The following is a 21307-nucleotide window of genomic DNA, read 5'->3' on the forward strand; positions in this document are numbered from 1 at the left end:
AGAAATCAACAAAAAGATGGAGACATACGAACAAGCCCAGAAAGCTAACTAGTTTATCCTCAACTGTGTGCTCTTTTCTTGCCAACACTCTATTAATTTCTACAAAGCATTTACTAATCCAGTTTCTTTTGATTTTCAAGAAAATTTCCACACAACAGCAGTATATTCATTCATTCACAACATCTGAGTGCCTTCTATACACAACGTACTATTCTAGATACTTGGAAATACTGCAGCAAACAAATCTGACGTGGGTGCCACTCTCAGGAAGCTGATATTCTAGTGAAGAAATAAACAACAAGTAAAAAGAGTTTTAGACAGAAACAAGGACGAAACTGGATACCACAATTTGCAGATGCTCAAGTCCTTTATATAAAATGGTATGGTATTAGTAATTGCATGTAACCTAGGCATATCTTCCTATATATCATCCCTAGACTGTGTATAACATTTAATACAATATAAATGTTATGTAAATAATTATACTGTATTAGTTATTTGTATTTTTAATTGTTTTTTCCTAGTATTTTCAATTCATGGTTGGTTGAATCCATGGATGTGAGATTGCTGGATTCAGAACCCACAGATATGGAGAGTTGACTGTATATGTAACTCACACTTTTCCATTTATTAATAACATACTCTACCTTACTTACAAAACCAGGGGAACAAGGCATCTAATAAGATAACTTACATAAAGGGGAAAACAAAATTTAAAAGGTAAGAAATTTCAATAGCAATGAGTTTCAAGCACTGACTTGTGGAGGAGACAAATGTTTTATATTTTAGCCTTCGAAAGGGTTATTATCTCAATGAGAAGGGGAAAATATACTAACAGTATGGATCACATACTAAGGTGAATGATAGGAGCTGTCATCAAAAAGTTCAGAGAAAGAAAGACAGCAATGTTTCTTCTCAAACATTAATATGCTATAAATCACCTGACTGTGTAGGTCAGGAGAGGGGCCTGAGACTCTGTGATACTGTATGTCTGCATTTCTAACAAACTCAAGTGTAGCTAGCATTGCTCATCTTACTGATCATGGATCATACTTTGAATAGCAAGAATCTCATGAACATAAGAAAGGTAAAATTCAAATGTTCTAGGGAACAAAGTGGGTTCCACATGAAAAGTTTAATGGAAAGAATTAGCTTGATCTTGTCTAGGAACAATGAGAACACCTGACAGAATGAAGACCCATTCTTTCATTTGTTTATCTTTGGTTTTTTTTTTTTTTTTTTTTTTGGTTTTTTCTTTTAACTCATCTGTATTTGCTACAACTTTAAGCAGAATGTGACTCAGGCACTACATTTCCATCCACAAGACTAGCTCTGAGTTACTTTTGAACAGCTTTATGATATGCTTAGGTAGGCTTATAACTTTGCTCCTCCAAATGATACTTTTATTTGGAAAACAAGCCCTCTGGAGAGTTCCTTCCATCAAGTTCCTTCAGTTTAAACCATTCTCCCATTTCACAAGGAAGTACCCAAGCACTGACTCTTGCAAGGTACACAGTAAGAGACACATTGACAAGTCTATTGGAATGGACAATTAAAAGATTATTGAGAGAGAACATTTCAACTTAGTGGACTGACAAAAATGGGTATCTATCCATACTAAAGATAAAAGAGATGTGAAGCAATGGGATTCCTCATAAATTGCTAGGACAAATGTGAAATGGTACAAATACTTAGGAAAATAATTTGACATTATGGTACTTAGTATAACTGTCGAGGAGCATCCCTAAGTCCTACCAATCATGGTGTGAGACAGACATATCAAGACTCAAAACACAGGAGAATATAAACTATGATTTAATTCATATTTATTCATATAGACAGGTGAAAACAATCAAACTGTTTAATACTCCATGTGGTAAAGCCACAAAAGAATCATTAAAACAAAGCTCACCAATAGTGATTCATATAGGGGGAGAAGGGATTGGAGGAAGGGATGAAAAAGAGGAAGGGGTTTCAAAGATACTTCTTATGTTCTATTTCTCAAGTTGAACAGTGGGTAACTGGATGTTTAGACACTATCTTCCATGTATAACATTTTGATGTATTTTACAGTTCTTTGCTGATGTTATCAATAATCTTTAAAAAGTAATAATAATTTGGGGAGTCTGTGGTGGCAGATTCTAACAGCAATAGAGGTTCAGAAAGTATGAAAGACTACAAATATAAAATAGTCCTTTAACTATTAACTTAAAGAGGAAAAAAAGTCAGGGCAAAAAAAAATGGAACACAGGGAGCTAAAAGAGACAATGCTGAAAATTTTAATATGGAAAAGTCCTGATGATGTTTATGTGCTAAGGGAACATACAGTTGACCTTAAACAATATGGACTTGAACTGCACAGGTTCAGGGAGTGAACCTTGCATATAGGAAAGGCCAACTTTTCCTATATGTGAGTTCCACAGGGATCCACATGGCCAACTGTAAGACTTCAGTATGTACAGATTTTGTATACACAGGGGTCCTGGTTTCCCTGTGGATACTGAGAGACTGCTATATTACAGAGACAGAGGAATTGATGAAATAGGTCTAAGATAGGAAAGGAAGGGTTCAAGAATATAAGAAAAATTGGTCTTGGCCACTATCAATGTGCCAGGAAGGAAGAAATGTGTTAAAACATCAGGCTAAACACAGGATGAGACTAATCTCTGGGTTCATCTACATCTACATATGGCTGAGAATGGTCATGAGAGTCGGGACTGTGCTCTACCTTGCTCACCTATATAATATCTCATATAGGTTATTGTAATACATCCCAGCATGTAGCAGAGCTAGACCTGGTATATGGTCGGCAATCAATAAATATTTGTTACATGAATGAAGAACAGAATACATCTACAGATTCAAGTTAAACTATATGGAGGATTTTTTAAAAAACAGTAAGTCGATTAAGTCAACATTTTTTATTCAATATGTGATGATGAAAGAGAGGAATTTCAAAGAGAAAGAACTTCATGAACCAAAAGCAAGGTCATGCTTACTGCTTGAATAAGGATGTGAATCTAGGTCTGTCTTTAGCATGACGGACTTTATTTATTTATTTATTTATTTATTTATTTATTTATTTATTTATTTATTTTGAGATGGAGTCTCGCTCTGTCGCCCAGGCTGGAGTGCAGCGGCGCGATCTCGGCTCACTGCAAGCTCCGCCTCCCAGGTTCATGCCCTCCTCCTGCCTCAGCCTCCCGAGTAGCTGGGACTACAGGCGCCCACCACACCCGGCTAATTTTTTGTATTTTTAATAGAGACGGGGTTTCACCATGTTAACCAGGATGGTCTTGATCTCCTGACCTCGTGATACACCTGCTTCAGCCTCCCAAAGTGCTGGGATTACAGGCGTGAGCCACCATGCCCGGCCTTTAGCATGACTTATTAAAGAAAACAACAAGTAGTCTGAGTGGCTGGAATTTACAGTTCCTACAAAGCTTGGAAAGAAAGGAAATAAACCTGATCATAAATGCAAGAAACAAGAACAACATTTTGGTGGGCTTTAAATTCAATGGAAAGTCACTGCAAACATCTAAGGAAAGAAGTTAAAATCTGAATGTTCACATTAAATGAACTAAAAAGTATGAATGGTAGAGACTGAAGAGGGCAGGGGAAAACAATATTAAAATAAGCTATATAAGATACTAGAACATAAACTAGGAGTAGTATAAATAAAAAAATGGAATACATACTCATTCATTTACCCTACTCTGTCAATTAACAGGTTCAGCATTCGAGATAAAACAGGTGAAAAAGCATAGTCCCTGCCCTCAGTAGCATATATTCTGATGGAGAAAACAAAGAAGAAAACAAACAAGATAGTTACAGGCTGCGGAAAATCCTAGACAGAAATACAGGGTGCTGTGATGGAAAAGTAAGGAGAACAAGTAGTCTATAATTCTATTTTGGACATGTTAAACACGAGATGCCTATGAGATATCCAAATAGTGACATCAAACAGGCAATGGGTAATCAAGAGAAGCATTCAAGAGCCATTACTGGCAGAAATATAAATCTGGGACTTACCAGCACATAAATAATATTTAAAGCCATGAGCACAGATAAGAATACCTTAAAAAATACTACTATAATTACTGCAAATAAAGCAGCAGCTACACCTAAATGGTGACTTATTCTGTCCCAGACATTGTTCTACTTATTGACATATATTCAGTCCATTTAAAGTCTCAAAACAATTCAGATGAGGAGAATGAGGCACAAACACTTGCCCAATGTCATTCAGCGAATTTCAGAGCTGGGAATCAAACCCAAGCAGTCTGGCTGCAGAGCATGTACTTGTATTAACTTCATTACACTGCCTATGTCAAGCAGAGACTAAAAGAAAAGCCAAAACCTAAACCATGAGGCATTCCAACATGCACAGATAGGGAAGAAACATAAAAGGTGAGGAGTAAGTGGCCTAAAAGGAAGGATAGTGATTGACTGGGGTCATACACCAGTAAGAACCCTCAGGATTTAGGTATGAAAGCAAAAGAAAGAAATCATAAACTATTAAAATTGATAGGGATAGTGGCAATCATTTTGTGGATGAGAAAATGTACCTTTGGAGTAAAACAATCATAGAAGTGTTGTTAGTTACTGGTGGTTGCAGACTGGAACGCATGTCTCCTGATTACCAGTTCAGTGCTCTTTCTACAATTCTAATCTACATTAGCAAAGTTAGCTTTCGGAATGATTTGAGGAACATTAATAAGGATGAGAGTGGCAAAGACACTGACAGTAATCTGACTGTTTACGACGATACAGGTACTAAACACTTTAAATACCTCAGAATTTCATTCTCACAAGCCTATGAGTTACTACGTTATCATCATCCCCATTTTATAAAGGATAAGCCTGAGGCCTAGAAAAATTAATAACTTCCCCAAGGTCATGCTTACTGCTGGAATAAAGATCTGAATCCAAGACTGTCTTCAGGATTCTCTTGGCTAATATATAATACCGCTTTCCTAAGAGTAACACTGTTAATCAAGATGAAAGAAAGAAAGAGAGAGAAAGAGAGAAAGAGAGAGAGAGAGAGGGAGGGAGGGAGTGAGGGAGAGAGGGGAGGGGAGGGCAGGGGAGGGTGTAAGAGTTTTTTTAAATTGTATCTGGGCAAAGGTAGGTATACTTATAAGATATCCATGTGGAGACAGTATTAAAGATGGATGATTCTTGGTCACTCCATGTACAATCATCCATTAATAAAATTTAGAGTAACCAGTACTCCTTGTATCTAATAATGTATAAGGCATAAAGAACATACCATTTCAATGTTCCCTACATGATTTATGGTAACTGGAAAACATTCACAATTAAAATATGAGCAACCAAGATAAAAGAACCTTGCAACTGCATTATAATCTAGCTGCCTAAAATTATATAAACGACAGAAAAGCAGATGTCCAAAGATAGGGAAAGTTGTTAGGAATTTATTTTGTTAATATCTACCCAACCGGTGGAGAAAAAAGCAGAGAGGTACCCACTACTGTGAATGAGAGATAATTCACTAAGTTCATCAAGAATCTGGATATAAATAACCCTCAAGTAAAATAATCCTTTAGCTGCTCTTATTATGATTGATTTTGGAGTCACTAGTAAGCTTCTGATTTTTTATCCGATTTCCAAGGTGCTTTGGTAATCAAAAAGGGTCTTTTTGGTGGTAGATATGAGCATTTTCACCACTGAAAAGGTATGTCTTCCACAGTAAATGAGTAAATCAACATTTACATGTATATAAACCAATCTCCTGTGAGAAGGATTAATCGGTTCCTTAGCATTAATCAATTCTGAGAGAGCTGATAAAAAAAAAAAAAAGCAATTTGTGAAACCACAAAATTGAGAACCAGTTTCTTAACCTTCCTAAGCCCACTGCCTATTTGTGAAACTTGAAGTGATCCAGTCCATCTCCACCTGCAGAGGTCTCTTTTTAATTCAACAATCCCTCTTAAAGCTGCCAGGACATTGTTATGGAAGTGCTTTTATCACTGCCCTATGTTAGACAGTATTTGGCACTTAAAAGAATGTCCTAAAATATTTGCTGAATAAATGACCTCCAAATAGATTTATGCCACCGACCTGTTGCCTTTTTCAACTCTGGAAACTAAGTGATTCAAAGAGTACTGTTGTGACATAGCAAATTTAATAAGAAATATGTTTCTAAGAAATAAACATTTCCCAAGTGTATAAGTGGTATTTATTTTATTCTTTTTATTTTTTTATTTTTTTGGTTTTTGAGACGGAGTCTCACTCTGTCACCCAGGCTGGAGTGCAGTGGCGCGATCTTGGCTCACTACAAGCTCCGCCTCCCGGGTTCACGCCATTATCCTGCCTCAGCCTCCCAAGTAGCTGGGACTACGGGCGCCCGCCACCACGCCCGGCTAATTTTTTGTACTTTTAGTAGAGAAGGGGTTTCACCGTGTTAGCCAGGATAGTTTCCATCGCCTGACCTCGCAATCCACCCGCCTTGGCTTCCCAAAGTGCTGGGATTACAGGCGTGAGCCACCGCACCCGGCCAAGTGGCACTTATTTTAACAAGTGTAATCTAAGTTCACCCACTAACTTTAGAGATTTGCAGTCTCTAAAGACACGTCATTTATTCCTGAACACACATCTGCCTCCCATGAGCCAGGGAAAGCCAGAGTGCCAGTACACAGACCAAACAGTACGCCATTTTCTTTTCTGTTTTTTGTTTTTGTTTTTGTTTTTTGAGACGCAGTCTCGCTCTATTGCCCTGGCTGGAGTGCAGTGGCACGATCTCGGCTCACTGCAACCTCCGCCTCCCAGGTTCAAGTGATTCTCTTGCCTCAGCCTCCTGAGTAGCTGGGATAACAGGCGCTCGCCAGCATGCCCGGCTAATTTTTGTATTTTTAGTAGAGACGGGGTTTCACCATGTTGGTCAGGCTGGTCTCGAACTCCTGACCTCGTGATCCACCCGCCTCGGCCTCCCAAAGTGCTGGGATTACAGCCCTGAGCCACCGCGCCCGGTCTGCATTTTCAAAGTATTACACAAGTGGCATTTAGAACAAAACATTCCAAAGTTAATCTCTTGCCTGCATCTTTCAAACTCTGCTAACCACAGACATTAAACTCATAATAGTAACCATAACTAACATTAAATGATTACATTGTACTACAGGTCACCACATAATTTTTTTCATTTAATCCAAACAACTCTATGATATAGATACTTATCATTCCCACTTGACAGATGAGGAAAGCAAAGCTTGGAAAGGCTAACTTGCCTAAAGTCACAGAGCTGGTTAAAGTGGAAGAGCCTAGAAGACTGAATGAGCTCTTAATCACCAGGCTACACTTTGGTATCCAGTTTAACTAAGTCAGTTCAACTGATTCAGTTATACGCTGGGTTTAAATTATCAATAGTTTCCACTTAAAAATACCCCCTTGCAATTACAATTTTCACATGAATTTAAAAGTACTTCCTTATTACAAATATCTAAGATCTGCATTAATAGGAAATAACCTTTAAAAAACAATCAAAAGAAGAGAGGATGCTTTTTAAAAAGAGAGGCAGGAAGGATGCTTTTACAACTAGAACGTCGTACAAATGCATTTTGCTTCGAAACAACAGAAATAAAATTTCTCATTCTAGATTTTCCTTTTGCCAGCTAAGTCCATTTCCTTATCCAGAATTTCCTTGGATGTCCTAGTTCACGAACCTTAACTACTAAACACATCTAAGGCCCTTCTCTTTGATATTCTTTTGTTTTTCAGAATGAACACTACAAAAGAGTCTATTTTAAATTATGCGGTTTCAGATAAAGCGCCGAAGTACAGGCTCAAAAGAGGGGCTACAAGGTACACCTCCACTTGGGAAGTTATAGATGTCAGATCCCAGCAGGAAAGCAGTGGAGTTTCCTTACTCTCTCCTTCCCAGAGCCCTACTAGGTCCCTAAATCCTACTCGACACCTTTGTTAGCTGCTTGTCTCCAGGAGTCTTTCTCCAAATCCCCCCACCGGGCATCTCGAAACAAGACCCCAGGAACCTGTCACTCACACCCCTATTCTCAGTCCCCTTCCTGAAGCCCCAACTGCCCCGTTAGAAGACAAAAGAAGGTTCTCGCCTCTCCTGAACAAAAAGTGAAGATGAAAGAGAAAAGTACTAGGGAAAAACTTTGGCCCAGCCACACCAAGCCCGGGGGAGAGAATGCTGAAAAGTACGGCTGGTGGGACGGGGTTGGGAACTGCGCTCCCCACGTGGGCCAGAGGAAACGGAACAGCACTCACGAGGCCATCTATCTGCACTTGCTTCACGGCTGAATCTCCGGAGCCGCCTTTGCCTTTACCTTTCCCTGCTCCGCCGGTGGTGGAGCTGGAAGAGGTGGCAGTAGAGCCGGTGCCTTCCTTGCGGGACGCCATCTTTCCAGGCTGACAGGAAGAAAGAGAAACGTGAGTTACCGGAAGCGGAAGTACAAGTCTCGCGTGACGTCACTCGCAGGCCGGCGTTCGAGGGGCGGAGATGGAAGGAGAAGCCAAAATTGGGCCCCGCCTCCCTCCTCTTCTCTAGTTTTACCTTATTTCCAGGCGTTATCCTTTGTGCATGCCTACTGTACATTTTCGACCTCTTTCCAATGGAATGATCTAAGATGAAAATAAACTTTTTAAATGTTTAATCATTCACCATTAGGCAAACGGTCATAATAGCATTACAGTTCACATTATTTCTGTAGTGTCTCTTATGTAAAAATGCTTTCATTTCTGATCTCGCAATGAAGTGCTGTACTAACTCGCATTATGCATATTAGAAAACTGAGGAGTGTTTTGTCCGACATTATTCTGTTAATTAGCGGTGAGCCAGTATTGGTCAACTTGTTTTATGTAATTTTAGATAGCTACTTGTAACCACTTAGATTATACAGAAATTAAGACATGGAAACTTTTATCAGAATTACCAGAAATAGTAGCCTTCTGCTATTAGTTTCATGTAGAGATTTACATGAGTAAAGTACCAAAGAAGTTATTTTAGGTATTGTTGAAGGATGATACAGAACATATTTTCTAAAAATCATGCTGATTTATGACACATTACTCTGAAATACACATCTCAAGTCCTTAAAAGAATATGTGACAACTGTAAGAAGCCATTTTAGATAAGTAATTTAAAACATTCTTTTCTACTTCCAGATGACTTTTTTCCTATCCCTTATTTTTGAAATGTTTATTCATTCAATCAGTATATATACAGAACTGATGAAATAGTTAAATCAGTAAACGGCATATCCTGCCCTGAAGTTTTTTGTTGTTTTATCATTGGGATCTGGTGTTATATTTCAATCTGGGAGAAGAAATAATTACATGTTACAAATTCTTAACACTACAAAATGAAAAGTTAATATCCACTCATTTCGAGTGTATATGAAATATTTATCAAAATAGACTACATCCTAGGTCACAGAGAAAGTCCACAAATTTAGAGGTGCTAAAGGTTGATCCACATAGAACTACACTAGAATTTGGTAATAGAACATTAACAAAAAGAAAAAAAAGAAGAAAGAAAATCTCTCATGGAAGAACAGACTGGAGGTTTTTGCCTACCACTAGGTAGCTGGAATGATGAGCATTAGAAAACAGCTAGGCTACTTATGAACAATAACACATTTATTTATTGCTTTATCCTACAACATAGGATCCAGAGTTCATTAAAAAAAAAAAAAAATACCCAAATGTCCAAGTTTCAATTAAAAATCTTTCATCTCCTCAAGAACCAGGATGTACATGCACTAGAAGATTTCAAACTAGATGAAACAAGACAATCAAGAGATGCTGCTGAAATGACAGAGAAGTTAGAATTAGCTGACAAAGATTTTAAAGCAGCCCTCATAAAATGTTTCAATAAACAATTACGAACATGCTTGAAACAAATAAAGTCTCAACAAACAAATTCAGCTTATCTAAGATACACAAGATGTAAATAAGGACCAGCAAAGGACATAAATAGACACTTCACAAAAGAAGACACACACGTGGCCAACAAGCATATGAAAAAATGCTCAATATCACTAATCATTAGGGAAATGCAAATCAAAACCACAATGAAATACCATCTCACACTGGTCAGGATGACTATAATTAAAAAGTCAAAAAATAACATGTTGGTGAGGTTTCAGAGAAATGAGAACACTTGTACACTGCTGGTAGGAAGGTAAATTAGTTTAGCCACTACGGAAAGCAGTCTGGAGATTTCTGAAAGAACTTACAATAGAACTATCATTTGACCCAGCAATCTTATTACGTATATATGGTCAAAGGAATATAAATCATTCTCCATAAAGACACATGCACATATCTGTTCATCACAGCATTATTCACAATAGCAAAGACTTGGAATCAACCTGGATGCCCATCAGTGGTGGATTGGATAAAGAAATGTGGCACATATATAGCATGCAATACTGTGTAGCTATACAAGAAATGAGATCATGACCTTACAGCAACATGGATGGAGCTGGAGGATATTTCCTAAGTAAATTAACATAGAAACAGAAAACCAAATACCACATGTTCTCATTTATAAGTGGGAGCTAAACATTGCGTACACATGACAAAGAAAGGAACAATAACTGGGGCCTATTTGAGGGTGGAGGATGGGAGGAGAACGAAGATTGAAAAACTACCTATCAGGTATTATACAGATTACCTGGATGACAAAATTATCTGTACACCAAACCTCCACAACACGCTATTTTCCCATGTAACAAACCTGTGCATGTAACCCTTAAACCTAAAATAAAAGTTGGAAAGGAAAGGAAAAAAAAAAAAGAACCAAATGCCAATGGAAATTTAGAACCTAAAAAGTACAATAACCGAAACCAAAAGCTAAATGAATGGGCTTAACAGCAGAATCAAAAGGAAAAAAGAAAAAGGTCAGTAAAATAGAGATAGAATGATAGAAATGACCTAGTCTGTACAGCAGCTTAACAGAATGTAAAATGATGCACCATTGTGGAAAACAATATGGCAGTTCCTCAAAAATTAAGCATAGCATTACCAAATGATCCAGCATTTCCCTTTCAGGTATACATCCAAAAGAATTGAAAGCAGAAATTCAAACATATTTGTACATCAATGTTTATAACATCATTATTCACAATAGCCAAAAATGGAAACAATTCACATGTTCATCTGCTGATGAATGGATAAACAAAATTTGGTATATACATATGATATGGTTTGGCTGTGTCCCCACCCAAATCTCATCCTGAATTGTAGTTCCCATAATCCCCATGTGTCATGGGAGGGACCCAGTGGGATGTAATTGAATCATGGGGGCAGTTACCCCATGCTGTTCTCATGATAGTGAGTGAGTTCTCATGAGAACTGACAGTTTTATAAGAGGCTTTCCCCTTTTGCTCACCACTTCTCTCTCCTGCCATCATGTGTTTGCTTCCCCTTCCACTATGATTGTAAGTTTCCTGAGGCCTCCCCAGTCATGTCGAACTTCTTTCCTTTATAAATTACCCAGTCTCGGGCAGTTCTTTACAGCAGCCTGAGAACAGACTAATACAACGTACAATGGAATATCATACAGCCTTAAAAGGAATTAAATTCTAATGCATGCTACAACATAGATGAACCTTGAATACATTATGCTAATTGAAATAAGTTGGACACAATAGAACAAATGCTGTATTATTCCACTTATGAGATTTCCATAATAGTCAAATTCATCAAGAAAGTAGAATAGTGTCTACCAGCACCTGGGATGAGGGAGAACTAGGAGTTATTATTTAATGGGTACCAAGTTTCAGTTTGGGATGATGGAAAAGTTCTGGAGATGGATAGTGATAATGTTGAACAACAATGTAAATGTACTTAATGGCACTGAATCATACACTCAGGGGTTTAAATGTTAACATTTATGCTACATATACTTTTTTTGATTTTTCTAAATTTTATTCTAGTTTCATGACAGATTAAATGTTACATGTATCTTACCATAATAAAAAAAATAGGCTGGTACAAAAAATGAACAGAGCCTTGGGAAACTGTGGAACTGTAAGAAAAAAAATCAGGCCAGGTGCAGTGGCTCACACCTATAATCTCAGCACTTTGGGACGCTGAGGCAGGTGGATTGCTTGAACTCAGGAGTTTGAGACCAGCCTGGGCAACATGTGAAAAAACATTCCTACCAAAAATACAAAAAATTAGCTGGGTGGTGGTGGCATGTGCCTATGGTTCCAGCTACTAGGGAGGCTGAGGCAGGAGGATCACTTGAGCCTCGGAGGCAGAGGTTGCAGTGAGGCAATATCATGCCACTGTACTCCAGCCTGGGTGACAAAGTGAGACCCTAACTTAAAAAAAGAAAAAAGAAATGAAAAAAAATCGAACAATCCTATCATACAAACCTCAAAAGGAGAAGAAAAAAAGAACAGGGATAAAAAAGTATTTGAACAAATAATGACTGAAAGCATTCCAAATAGGGCAAAAGTCATAACCTACAAATTCAAGAAGCTTAGCAAACTCCAAAAGGGACACCCCCTAAAGAAATTTACACCAACACATATCAAAGTCAAACTTCTGGAAACAAAGAAAAAATCTTGATAGCAGAAGAAAGAAATAACACCTTACTTATACAGGAAAAACAATTAGAATTAAAGTGAGTTTCTCATTAGAAACCACAGAAGTCAGAAGGAAGTTACACATTTTTCAACTGCTGGAAGAAAAAAATGTCAATCGAGAAGCAAATATTCAGCAAAAATATCCTTTAAGAATAAAAGGGAAATCAAGACATTCTCAGATGAAAAAACATTGAGAGGATTTGTCACTAGCATACCTACCCTGGAAGAACAGCTAAAAGAAGTTATAAAGAAAGGAAAGGACAAGAACAAAAAACAAACAAACCAAACATTGAACTATTCTTAAAGAAGAAAGAACACAGTATATTAAAATACAGATAATTATAGTAGCCTTTCCTTCTCCTCTTGAGTTTTCTAAATTATTTTTTATGGTTAAAGCAAAAATCATGAGATTGTCCAGCATGGTTCTAAATGTCTGTGGAAGAAATAGTTAAGACAATTACATCTAAATGGACATGTTTAAGGGCCTATGTGGCCCTTAAAGTAAGTTTCTTAGTTTCTTCTACATGTCTGCATTGAAATTCAGCTGCTTTCCCTCACTTGACTAAGAGGTAAAGTTTCTACATGTCACTCATACTGGTAAAATGACAAAGCGCTGAACCGTGATAAATTATTTAAATATAATGTAAACCCTAGAGAAACCACTAAAAAGCTTTACAAAGAGATACACTCAAAATAACATAAATAAATCAATATATGATTTAAAATGTTCAAATAACCCAGAAGAATGAAGAAAAAGCAAAGAGAGAAATGAAAACAGAGAGAATGAATAAAAAATAACTTAAATGGCAATCTTAAGCCCAAATATATTAATAGTTATGTTAATTTTTTTTCTTTTTTTGGGGGGGACAGAGTCTCCCTCTGTCACCCAGGCTTGGAGTGCAATGGCGTGATCTTGGCTCACTGCAACCTCCACCTCCTGGGTTCAAGCGATTCTCTTGCCTCAGCCTCTCGAGTAGCTGGGATTTCAGGCACCTACCACCCCACCCAGCTAATTTTTGTATTTTTAGTAGAGACAGTCTTTTGCCATGTTGGCCAGGTTGGTTTCGAACTCCTGACCTCAGGTGATCTGCCCACCTCAGCTTCCCAAAGTGCTGGGATTATAGGCATGAGCCACCGCGCCCAGCCAATATAAATGTTTTAAATATACTAGTAAAAGGAAAACAATTGAATGAATGAATAAACGGATAAAAACATGATCTATCCGTAGGCTGTCTATAAGAAATTCACTTCAAACATAGTAATATAAGTACAAAGAAAGTAAAACGATGGAAAAAATACATCATGTAACCACTAATCAAAAGAAAGCAGGAGTGGCTATATTAATATCAAATAAGGCAAAATTCAGAAAAAAGAAAATAATCAGAGACAGAAGGAGACAACAAACAATAATTGAATGGTCAATCACAAACAACACTTGAGAATTCTCAATGTGTATGCCCCTACAGAAATCAGAACTTATGTGAAGAAAAATCTCATAGAGCTGAAAGGAAAAAATGGGCAAATCCATAATTATAGTTGGAGATGTCAACTCCCTCTGTCAACAATGGATAGAGCAACTATGGAGAAAATCAATAAGGATATAAGGATCTCAACAATACTATCAACCAACAGGATCGAATCAGTATTTATGGAACCCTCAAAGTACAAAATACATACTTTTTTCGAGTGTCCATGGAACATATAGGTCATATCCTGAACCATAAACAAACCTCAGCAAGCTTAAACCTCACCAAATTTAATGATTTCTGAATTGAAATTATTCATAGTATGTTCTCAAATCACAATATATTTAAACAGGGAATTAAAACATAGGATAACAAAATTTTCTGAGTATTTGGAAACTGAACAACATACTTCTAGTAATATTAATCCACAGATCAAAGAGGAAGTCTCCAGGAAAATTTTAAAACATACACACAAACTGAACTAGATGAATATGAAAATATAAAATATTAAAATGTGTGGGGCACAGATACATCAGTGCTGAGAAAGAAGTTTATAGCTACCTGCCCACATTAGAAAAAGGAAATGTGTCAAATCCATCATCTAAGCTCTCTAACATCCTAGACAAATAAGAACAAAATAAACCTGAAGTATGCATAAGAAAGTAAATAACAGATTGTAGAAGAAACTAAATATATTTAATCACTTAAAGATGGTTGGTCACAACCATGAAATTGTCTTTCTGGCCTCCCATAAGGAAGTTCAATATTGTAGATATTAATTTCATTGTGGACATTTATTTATTATATAAAATAAATTTATCCTGTATTCACAACAAGATGTTCTTCATTCTCTCTGTCACAGAAACTAATGCTTTTAGCATACTTCTCCAACTGCTGGAAATATTTCTAATTTAGTTACAGGCGAAAAGAGAGGCTGATGAGGGCCTTCCAAACTAAGCTGTGTGTGCTGCCCATGTGTGATTACTGCATGAGGACAGGAAGCAGAGGACAGCCTGTCACACCTGAGTGAGCAAATAAAAAATAAACAGTCTAACTAGTTCAGCTTTTGTGGCATAATAACTCTACCCACTAGAAAAACACAGCCCAGTAAAAGTCAGGCTGTGGCCATTCCATGCCTCAGAACCACCCAGTATTGGAGCTGCTTTCCCTCACTTGGCTAAGACACTTAAACCCCTTTCAATGCAGTAAAATGAGAGTCAGGACACCAAAGATGAACCCCTAAATGTTGTTATATGTCATTTTATTATGATACAGAGCGTTCACTTACAACAGAGAATATAAATTTGGGGGTTCATCTGGCTCGTTCTATACTCAGATGAGCCAAAAGATGTGTGTGTGTGTGTGTGTGTGTGTGTGTGTGTGTGTGTGTGTGTGTGTGTGTAAGCGCTTGCCGTGTCTTACTCTGTTGCCCAGGCTGGAGTGCAATGACACGATCTCGGCTCACAGCAGCCTCAACCTCCCCGGGCTCAGGTGATCTTCCCACCTCAGCCTCTCAAATAGCTGGGACTCCAGGCACAGAGCACCATACTTGAATAATTTTTATACTTTTTGTAGAGAACCAGTTCCTCAATGTTGCTCAGGCTGGCCTCAAACTCCTGGGCTCAAGTGATCCTCCTGCCTTGGTTTCCCAAAGTGCTAGGATTATAGGTGTGAGCCATCATGCTCAGCCTGCCAATTTTAATTATTTTAAACAAGAGGGAAATATATGCTATCATGGATCTGGATGTCTAGAGAAGGGCATACTCCAAGTGAAGCAGCATAAAGACTCCAGTTTCATTACTTGATGACTCTCTGGACTCTGTCTCCTGCCATGTTTGGGTTCTGACCGCAGACTGGCTACCACTATAATCTCAAGCTCTCAGTAGCAATGGAAACAATACACTTTTTGTTTTGTTTATTTCAAGAAAACTTCTCCCCCAGCCATGGAAAAAAGGTCTTTCTCATTAGCTTTATTGAGATCAATTTAAGTCATAGGCGTCCTTTTGTGTACACATGTGAAACGAGACTATGGGAGGTTATACTTTGAAGAGCTAAGTAATTTGTTCAATGTTATGAAAGAAACAATACAGAGTATAAAGTCGGAGCCAATAAAAAGAAAATAATATTCATTTATACATAAGAATTAGCATGTGGGCATTTTCTATATGTTTGCTAAAATAATAATAATTTTTAAAATGACATTGGACTTTTCATCCCAGTATTTTGATTCATCACTTACCAACTAATATTTAAACAAAATAATCTTGCAGTAAAGAAAAAAAAGCAATTTGAGAGGATTCTAAGAGTTACTTTTATTTTGTATAATATCATGCAATTAATACTTCATATTGGTGTAATTCAATTATAAGTACTAGATTTTGAAATAATATTCTATTGAATTATTGAAAGCATGCTTAATTTCTTGCCATCAGGAGTTCAGTTTCTGCCCTGAGTCCTCCTGCTGCTTAAAAATATATACAAAACCATGTGTGAAACAGTTGTCTTCAACATTTTGTTAAATATAAATAGTGTTTTTTAGAAAATCCTTTTAAAGCTGTAATCTGACATAATTTCTAATCTTTAAACTTCTTTAAGTAACAGTAATAATATTTGGTTACCTACAGTAATTTTGTAAGGATTCATTAGTCTTCTAAAGTGCTTTGATAGATTAAAATGAAAGACCCATTTAGTGTGAACTTCTCTATCAGTTTCAATAATAATGTAATTAAATATCAAATGGCAGTTTGCTTTGCATTACACTAAAACATGTTTGCCATTGGTACTACTTCTTAACTTTTTGCTCTGCTCTACTAGTTTTTATTTTTTAACCATTTAAATTAATGCTATTAAACATTTTGTAGTAAAATGCCAATGGAGAGCACTATTTAAATCTGTTAGAGACAGGCTGGGTGAGGTGGCTCACACCTGTAATCCCAGCACTTTGGGAGGCCGAGGTGGGCAGATCACTTGAGGTCAGGAGTTTGAGACCAACATGGTCAACATGGTAAAAACCTGTTTCTACTAAAAATACAAAAATCAGCCAGATGTGGTGGTGGGTACCTGTAATCCCAGCTACTCCGGAGGCTGAGGCAAGAGAATCGCTTGAATCTGGGAGACAGAGTTTGCAGTGAGACAGAGTTTGTTAGAGAAACAGATATATTTCAATTTACCTAACATGGCAGTATTTGTTCTAAGTATGATTTCATCCAAATACATTATTACAGAAAGCAAACTTGCTAGTCTAATTTTATAGTGATCTGACAATAGTCATCTGATAACTAATGATGGGCACTTCCTGTTTACTGTCTAGTTTAGAAATATCCTCGAGAAACAGAAATCTCTTGAAATCTTTTTCTAAGAGACAGCTTCCCCTTTGTCATTTAACCTGAAAGAAGAGCTCACTGATACTGGCAGGACTGACATACATGAATTCTGCTTGCTTTCGTTAATTGACAACTGGGTGACACTAACATTTCCTTGATATTCCTTACCCAAGCAGCTGGGGCTCTTCACATTTAACTAACTTTCCTCAACAGGAGATATATCCCACTGACATACCAAATTCAAATTAAATTGTTTATACTTCCAAGAGAAACAAATGTCAAGACAGTTTCTATACTATGTAAAGAAAGATGTGGTTTATTTAACTTTGAAGACTTTCTCCCTTTTAGAGGAAACGTATAAACTAGTATTTTGAACCTGTTCAAAGGAACGGCAATTGTATTGACTAACATGAACTAACATCAAGGTTTCATCAAACATATTTGCCCATATAAAATTATCTAATTCTGGCAAGTAGTTTTAACTTCCTCTATCAGTTAGCATTGAGTTTGGCTACATATAAAATAAACTTATGACATTTTTTAATAAAAAACCAAGGTAGAAGTTTATCTTTCTTCTCATGTAAAAGAAGTCCAGAAGTAGAAAGTCTACATTTGGAAAGACAGTTTCACAGTTGCCAGCGATCCAAGCTCCTCTTATCTGCTTTGCCAGTGTTAAGCGAATGACCTCCATTCTCAAAACCTCATGGTCTAAAATAGGTTGCTGGAGTTAAGTCTATCCCATCCAAATTCCGGGGAGTAGGAAAGAAGGAGATATAAAACACAAAAGTGTCCACTGCCAAGCTAAGTTGACTTCCTTTAAGCCGGCTTCCCAGAATTCCATGCAACACTTACACTTAACATATCTTTGGCTAGAACTTAATCCCATGGTTCTACCTAACTGCACAGAATGCTGGGGAATGGGCTAGGTGCTGTGGCTCATGCCTGTAATCCCAGCACTTTGGGAGGCCAAGTTGGGCGGACTACTTGAGGTTAGGAGTTTGAGACCAGCCTGGCCAGCATAGTGAAACCTGGTCCCTGCATAAAAATACAAAAATTAGCCGGGCATGGGGGCCCGTACCTATAATCGCAGCTCCTTGGAAGGCTGAGGCAGGTGAATTGCTCGAACCCAGGGGGTGGAGGTTGCAGTAAGCCAAGATTCTGCCACTGCATTCCACCATGGGCGACAGAGCGAGACTCCGTCTCAAAAAGAAAAGAAAAAAAAAAAAAGAATTCTGGGGAATGGATTTGCTTATCTGGGCACATTACACTCCAGAATACAATCAGGAGTCTATTCCTACAAAGAAGAGAAGAGATATTGGGTGAAAATTCATAGTCTGTGTCATATCTATTATGTTATACTTGGTGATTTTGTGAGAAATGTCATGCAGCCATGAAAAATAATGAATGAGAACTCTGCCAATTGACTTTGGGGAGATGTGTGTAGGGATTTCTACAGGATTGTTAGGTGAGAAAAGCAAATGTATAGAATTGTAAAATATGATTCAATTTTGCATAACAGAGTATCTCTACATAAATATTAAATTGTATATATATGTATATGATATATCAATATGTGAATATGGAAACATTGCAGAGAGATACATAATAGATCATCAAGGTGTTATCTGGGAAGGGGAGAAGAAATTACTATCTTCGTGTTGTTCCACTTGTTTGAAGAGGCATATGTTATTTTTGTAATTTGAAATACATAAAGTTTTTTGTTATTTTATTTTATTTTAAAGATTGTTTAAAAAGGTGACAGCCTCCATATCTGACCTTCATAACACCTTCTGACATATATGAAATTTCGCAGTAAGGCATTCCATGACAGCGCCTGTCCTAGAGGATCTTAACGAAGAACCTCATAGGACCTCAATACAAAGTGCTTTACCTAAGTTGTCTTAAAATATTTATTTAGCTAAATTATTTATTTAGACAGTATGTTAGATAATGTCAGGAAGAAATTTTTTTTTTTTTGAGCTAATGAATGTTAACAAATGTTTATAAATATTTAGGTATGAATATAAGGCAGAATACTACAATAGATATGTTAGCTAAATTGTCTAACATTTATGAAATTAAACAAAATTATACTAACATTGATGAAATTCAACAAAGTAACCTTTATGAATTATGTTTAATGTTTACCTCTTTAATTCCATTTAGGCCATGAATCTTTCATGAGAAAGTCCTATTTGGGAATTAGTCACACATTTCAAAAATAAATTATTCTCATGTCAACTTGGCTTCATCAAAATTTCATGAAGAAAAAAACTTCAAAATCATGTACAACAGCATAATATTATAAAACTATATTTGATCCAGACATAATAAAATGAAGAACATAAAAAATAAAGAAAAATAAATTAATCGCCTGCTTACTCCAGCTGAATGTGGATTTCTATTTGGCATGGAAAATGGCCAGTGGACTGACCTGAGAAAAAAGCTAAAAGCCAGCAATGCTGTTATGAATTATTGTTCCTTCAGTATAAGGTCAAAAATTTTTCAACGAATATTAAATATTTTAATAATGACATAATTTTCAAAATAAAATTTCAGATTTAAATTTATATTCAAATAGTTCATTCAATAATGGCAGTATTTGTCTTCCGCCTTGGTTGTGGCTAAATATTGATTTTCCATTACAGATCATTTGGCATCTAAACAAAAGTATATTAAGTGGACCAATTAATAAAAATATCTTATTGACTAAACGATGCTTTATTACAAAAAAGGTCCTTCAGGAACACTAATGAGCATAATAATGACTTGGGGAGATGGTAATAAATGTCACTTCCTCTCTGAACAGTACCCCTCTCCCTCAATACTTATTCTGAATCAGAAATGGGCATTTTAAACAAGCACACGAAGCTTTTTCTGCATATCTCAGGACCATGTTTTGAGAAACACTGCCATAATACAAAACTCTATTTTTTTTTTTCTCATTTCGTCTTTTTTTAATTTAGTAGAGACAGGGGCTCCCTATGTTGCCCAGGCTGGTTTCAAACTCCTGGGCTCAAGTGATCCTCCTGCCACGGGCTCCCAAAGTTCTGGTATTACAGGCATAAGCCACCACGCCCCGCCGAAAACTTTGTTTTAAACTTGATAATCACCATTATAGACCACCTTCATGTTTTCATAATAAAGATAGGGTGCAAACTGACACTGTCATATACATGGAGCTTGGGGGGGAAAATGTGCTGTAGTTTGGTAAATTAAAAAACAACAACAAAAAACTAAGATAAGACTAAAATCCCTAGTGCTGCACCACATTTTTCTTAGTACAGAAAAGTGGCCAAGGAGCTGGTAGATAAATCCGAGACTATTTAAGAAAAAATGTTTTAACTGTTTTGCAAGACTCAGGTGGTATCTCGTTTCTCTGTCTGTGGTAGGCGCATAGTTGGAGTAGAGAGTTGGCATACAGGGATAAAAAGAGGATTCAAATTGAAAAGTACTGAGCAATTACACTCAAAGACCATGAATCCAACCCTGCAAAAGTTTTCATGGCTTCCAATTCCTAAATTTATTTTAAGTTTAAATGAAAGCAACCATCTAAGTGATGTGCTGGGACTCAGGGCAGGGCTAACATTATAGATCTTAGTTCCAATTTCATAAACCTATATATTGAAATAAAACCCCAAATGCAAACAATGCATTCAATCACGTTGTAAATCATTTTCTGTGCTGGTTCTTTCGATCTTTAGCCAAAACTAGATCTGGGACAGATTCCAGGCCAGGACAAAAATGCAAAATTCCATACTCCCCATTCTTTGATTATTTTGCCTTAAAGTAGAGACTCGACAGTTAGCCATGGGAGAACTTGAAATTTTCTGATTCATTCTCCTCATTAATCAAATTGACCAAGTAATTTTTAAACCTTTAGTCAGCTTTGTGCCTTCCTGTTACTGGCCCAGTATGTAGTCTTCCTATGTCA

General features: G+C 36.9%; 1 protein-coding gene across 1 annotated transcript in view; it reads right to left on the reverse strand.

Moving 5' to 3' along the window:
• The window catches only part of EIF3H (eukaryotic translation initiation factor 3 subunit H), a 107415-nt gene extending 99004 nt beyond the window's left edge, over positions 1-8411 (reverse strand). Inside the window, exon 1 of the mRNA XM_005563961.4 lies at positions 8254-8411. Coding sequence (XP_005564018.1) covers positions 8254-8385 — 132 coding nt within the window. The 5' untranslated portion in view covers positions 8386-8411. The remainder of the gene's footprint in view (positions 1-8253) is intronic.
• Between the last annotated feature and the right edge of the window lie 12896 nt (positions 8412-21307).

The sequence above is a fragment of the Macaca fascicularis genome, chromosome 8, assembly GCF_037993035.2.
Source record: "Macaca fascicularis isolate 582-1 chromosome 8, T2T-MFA8v1.1".
Classification (NCBI taxonomy): Eukaryota; Metazoa; Chordata; class Mammalia; order Primates; family Cercopithecidae; genus Macaca; species Macaca fascicularis.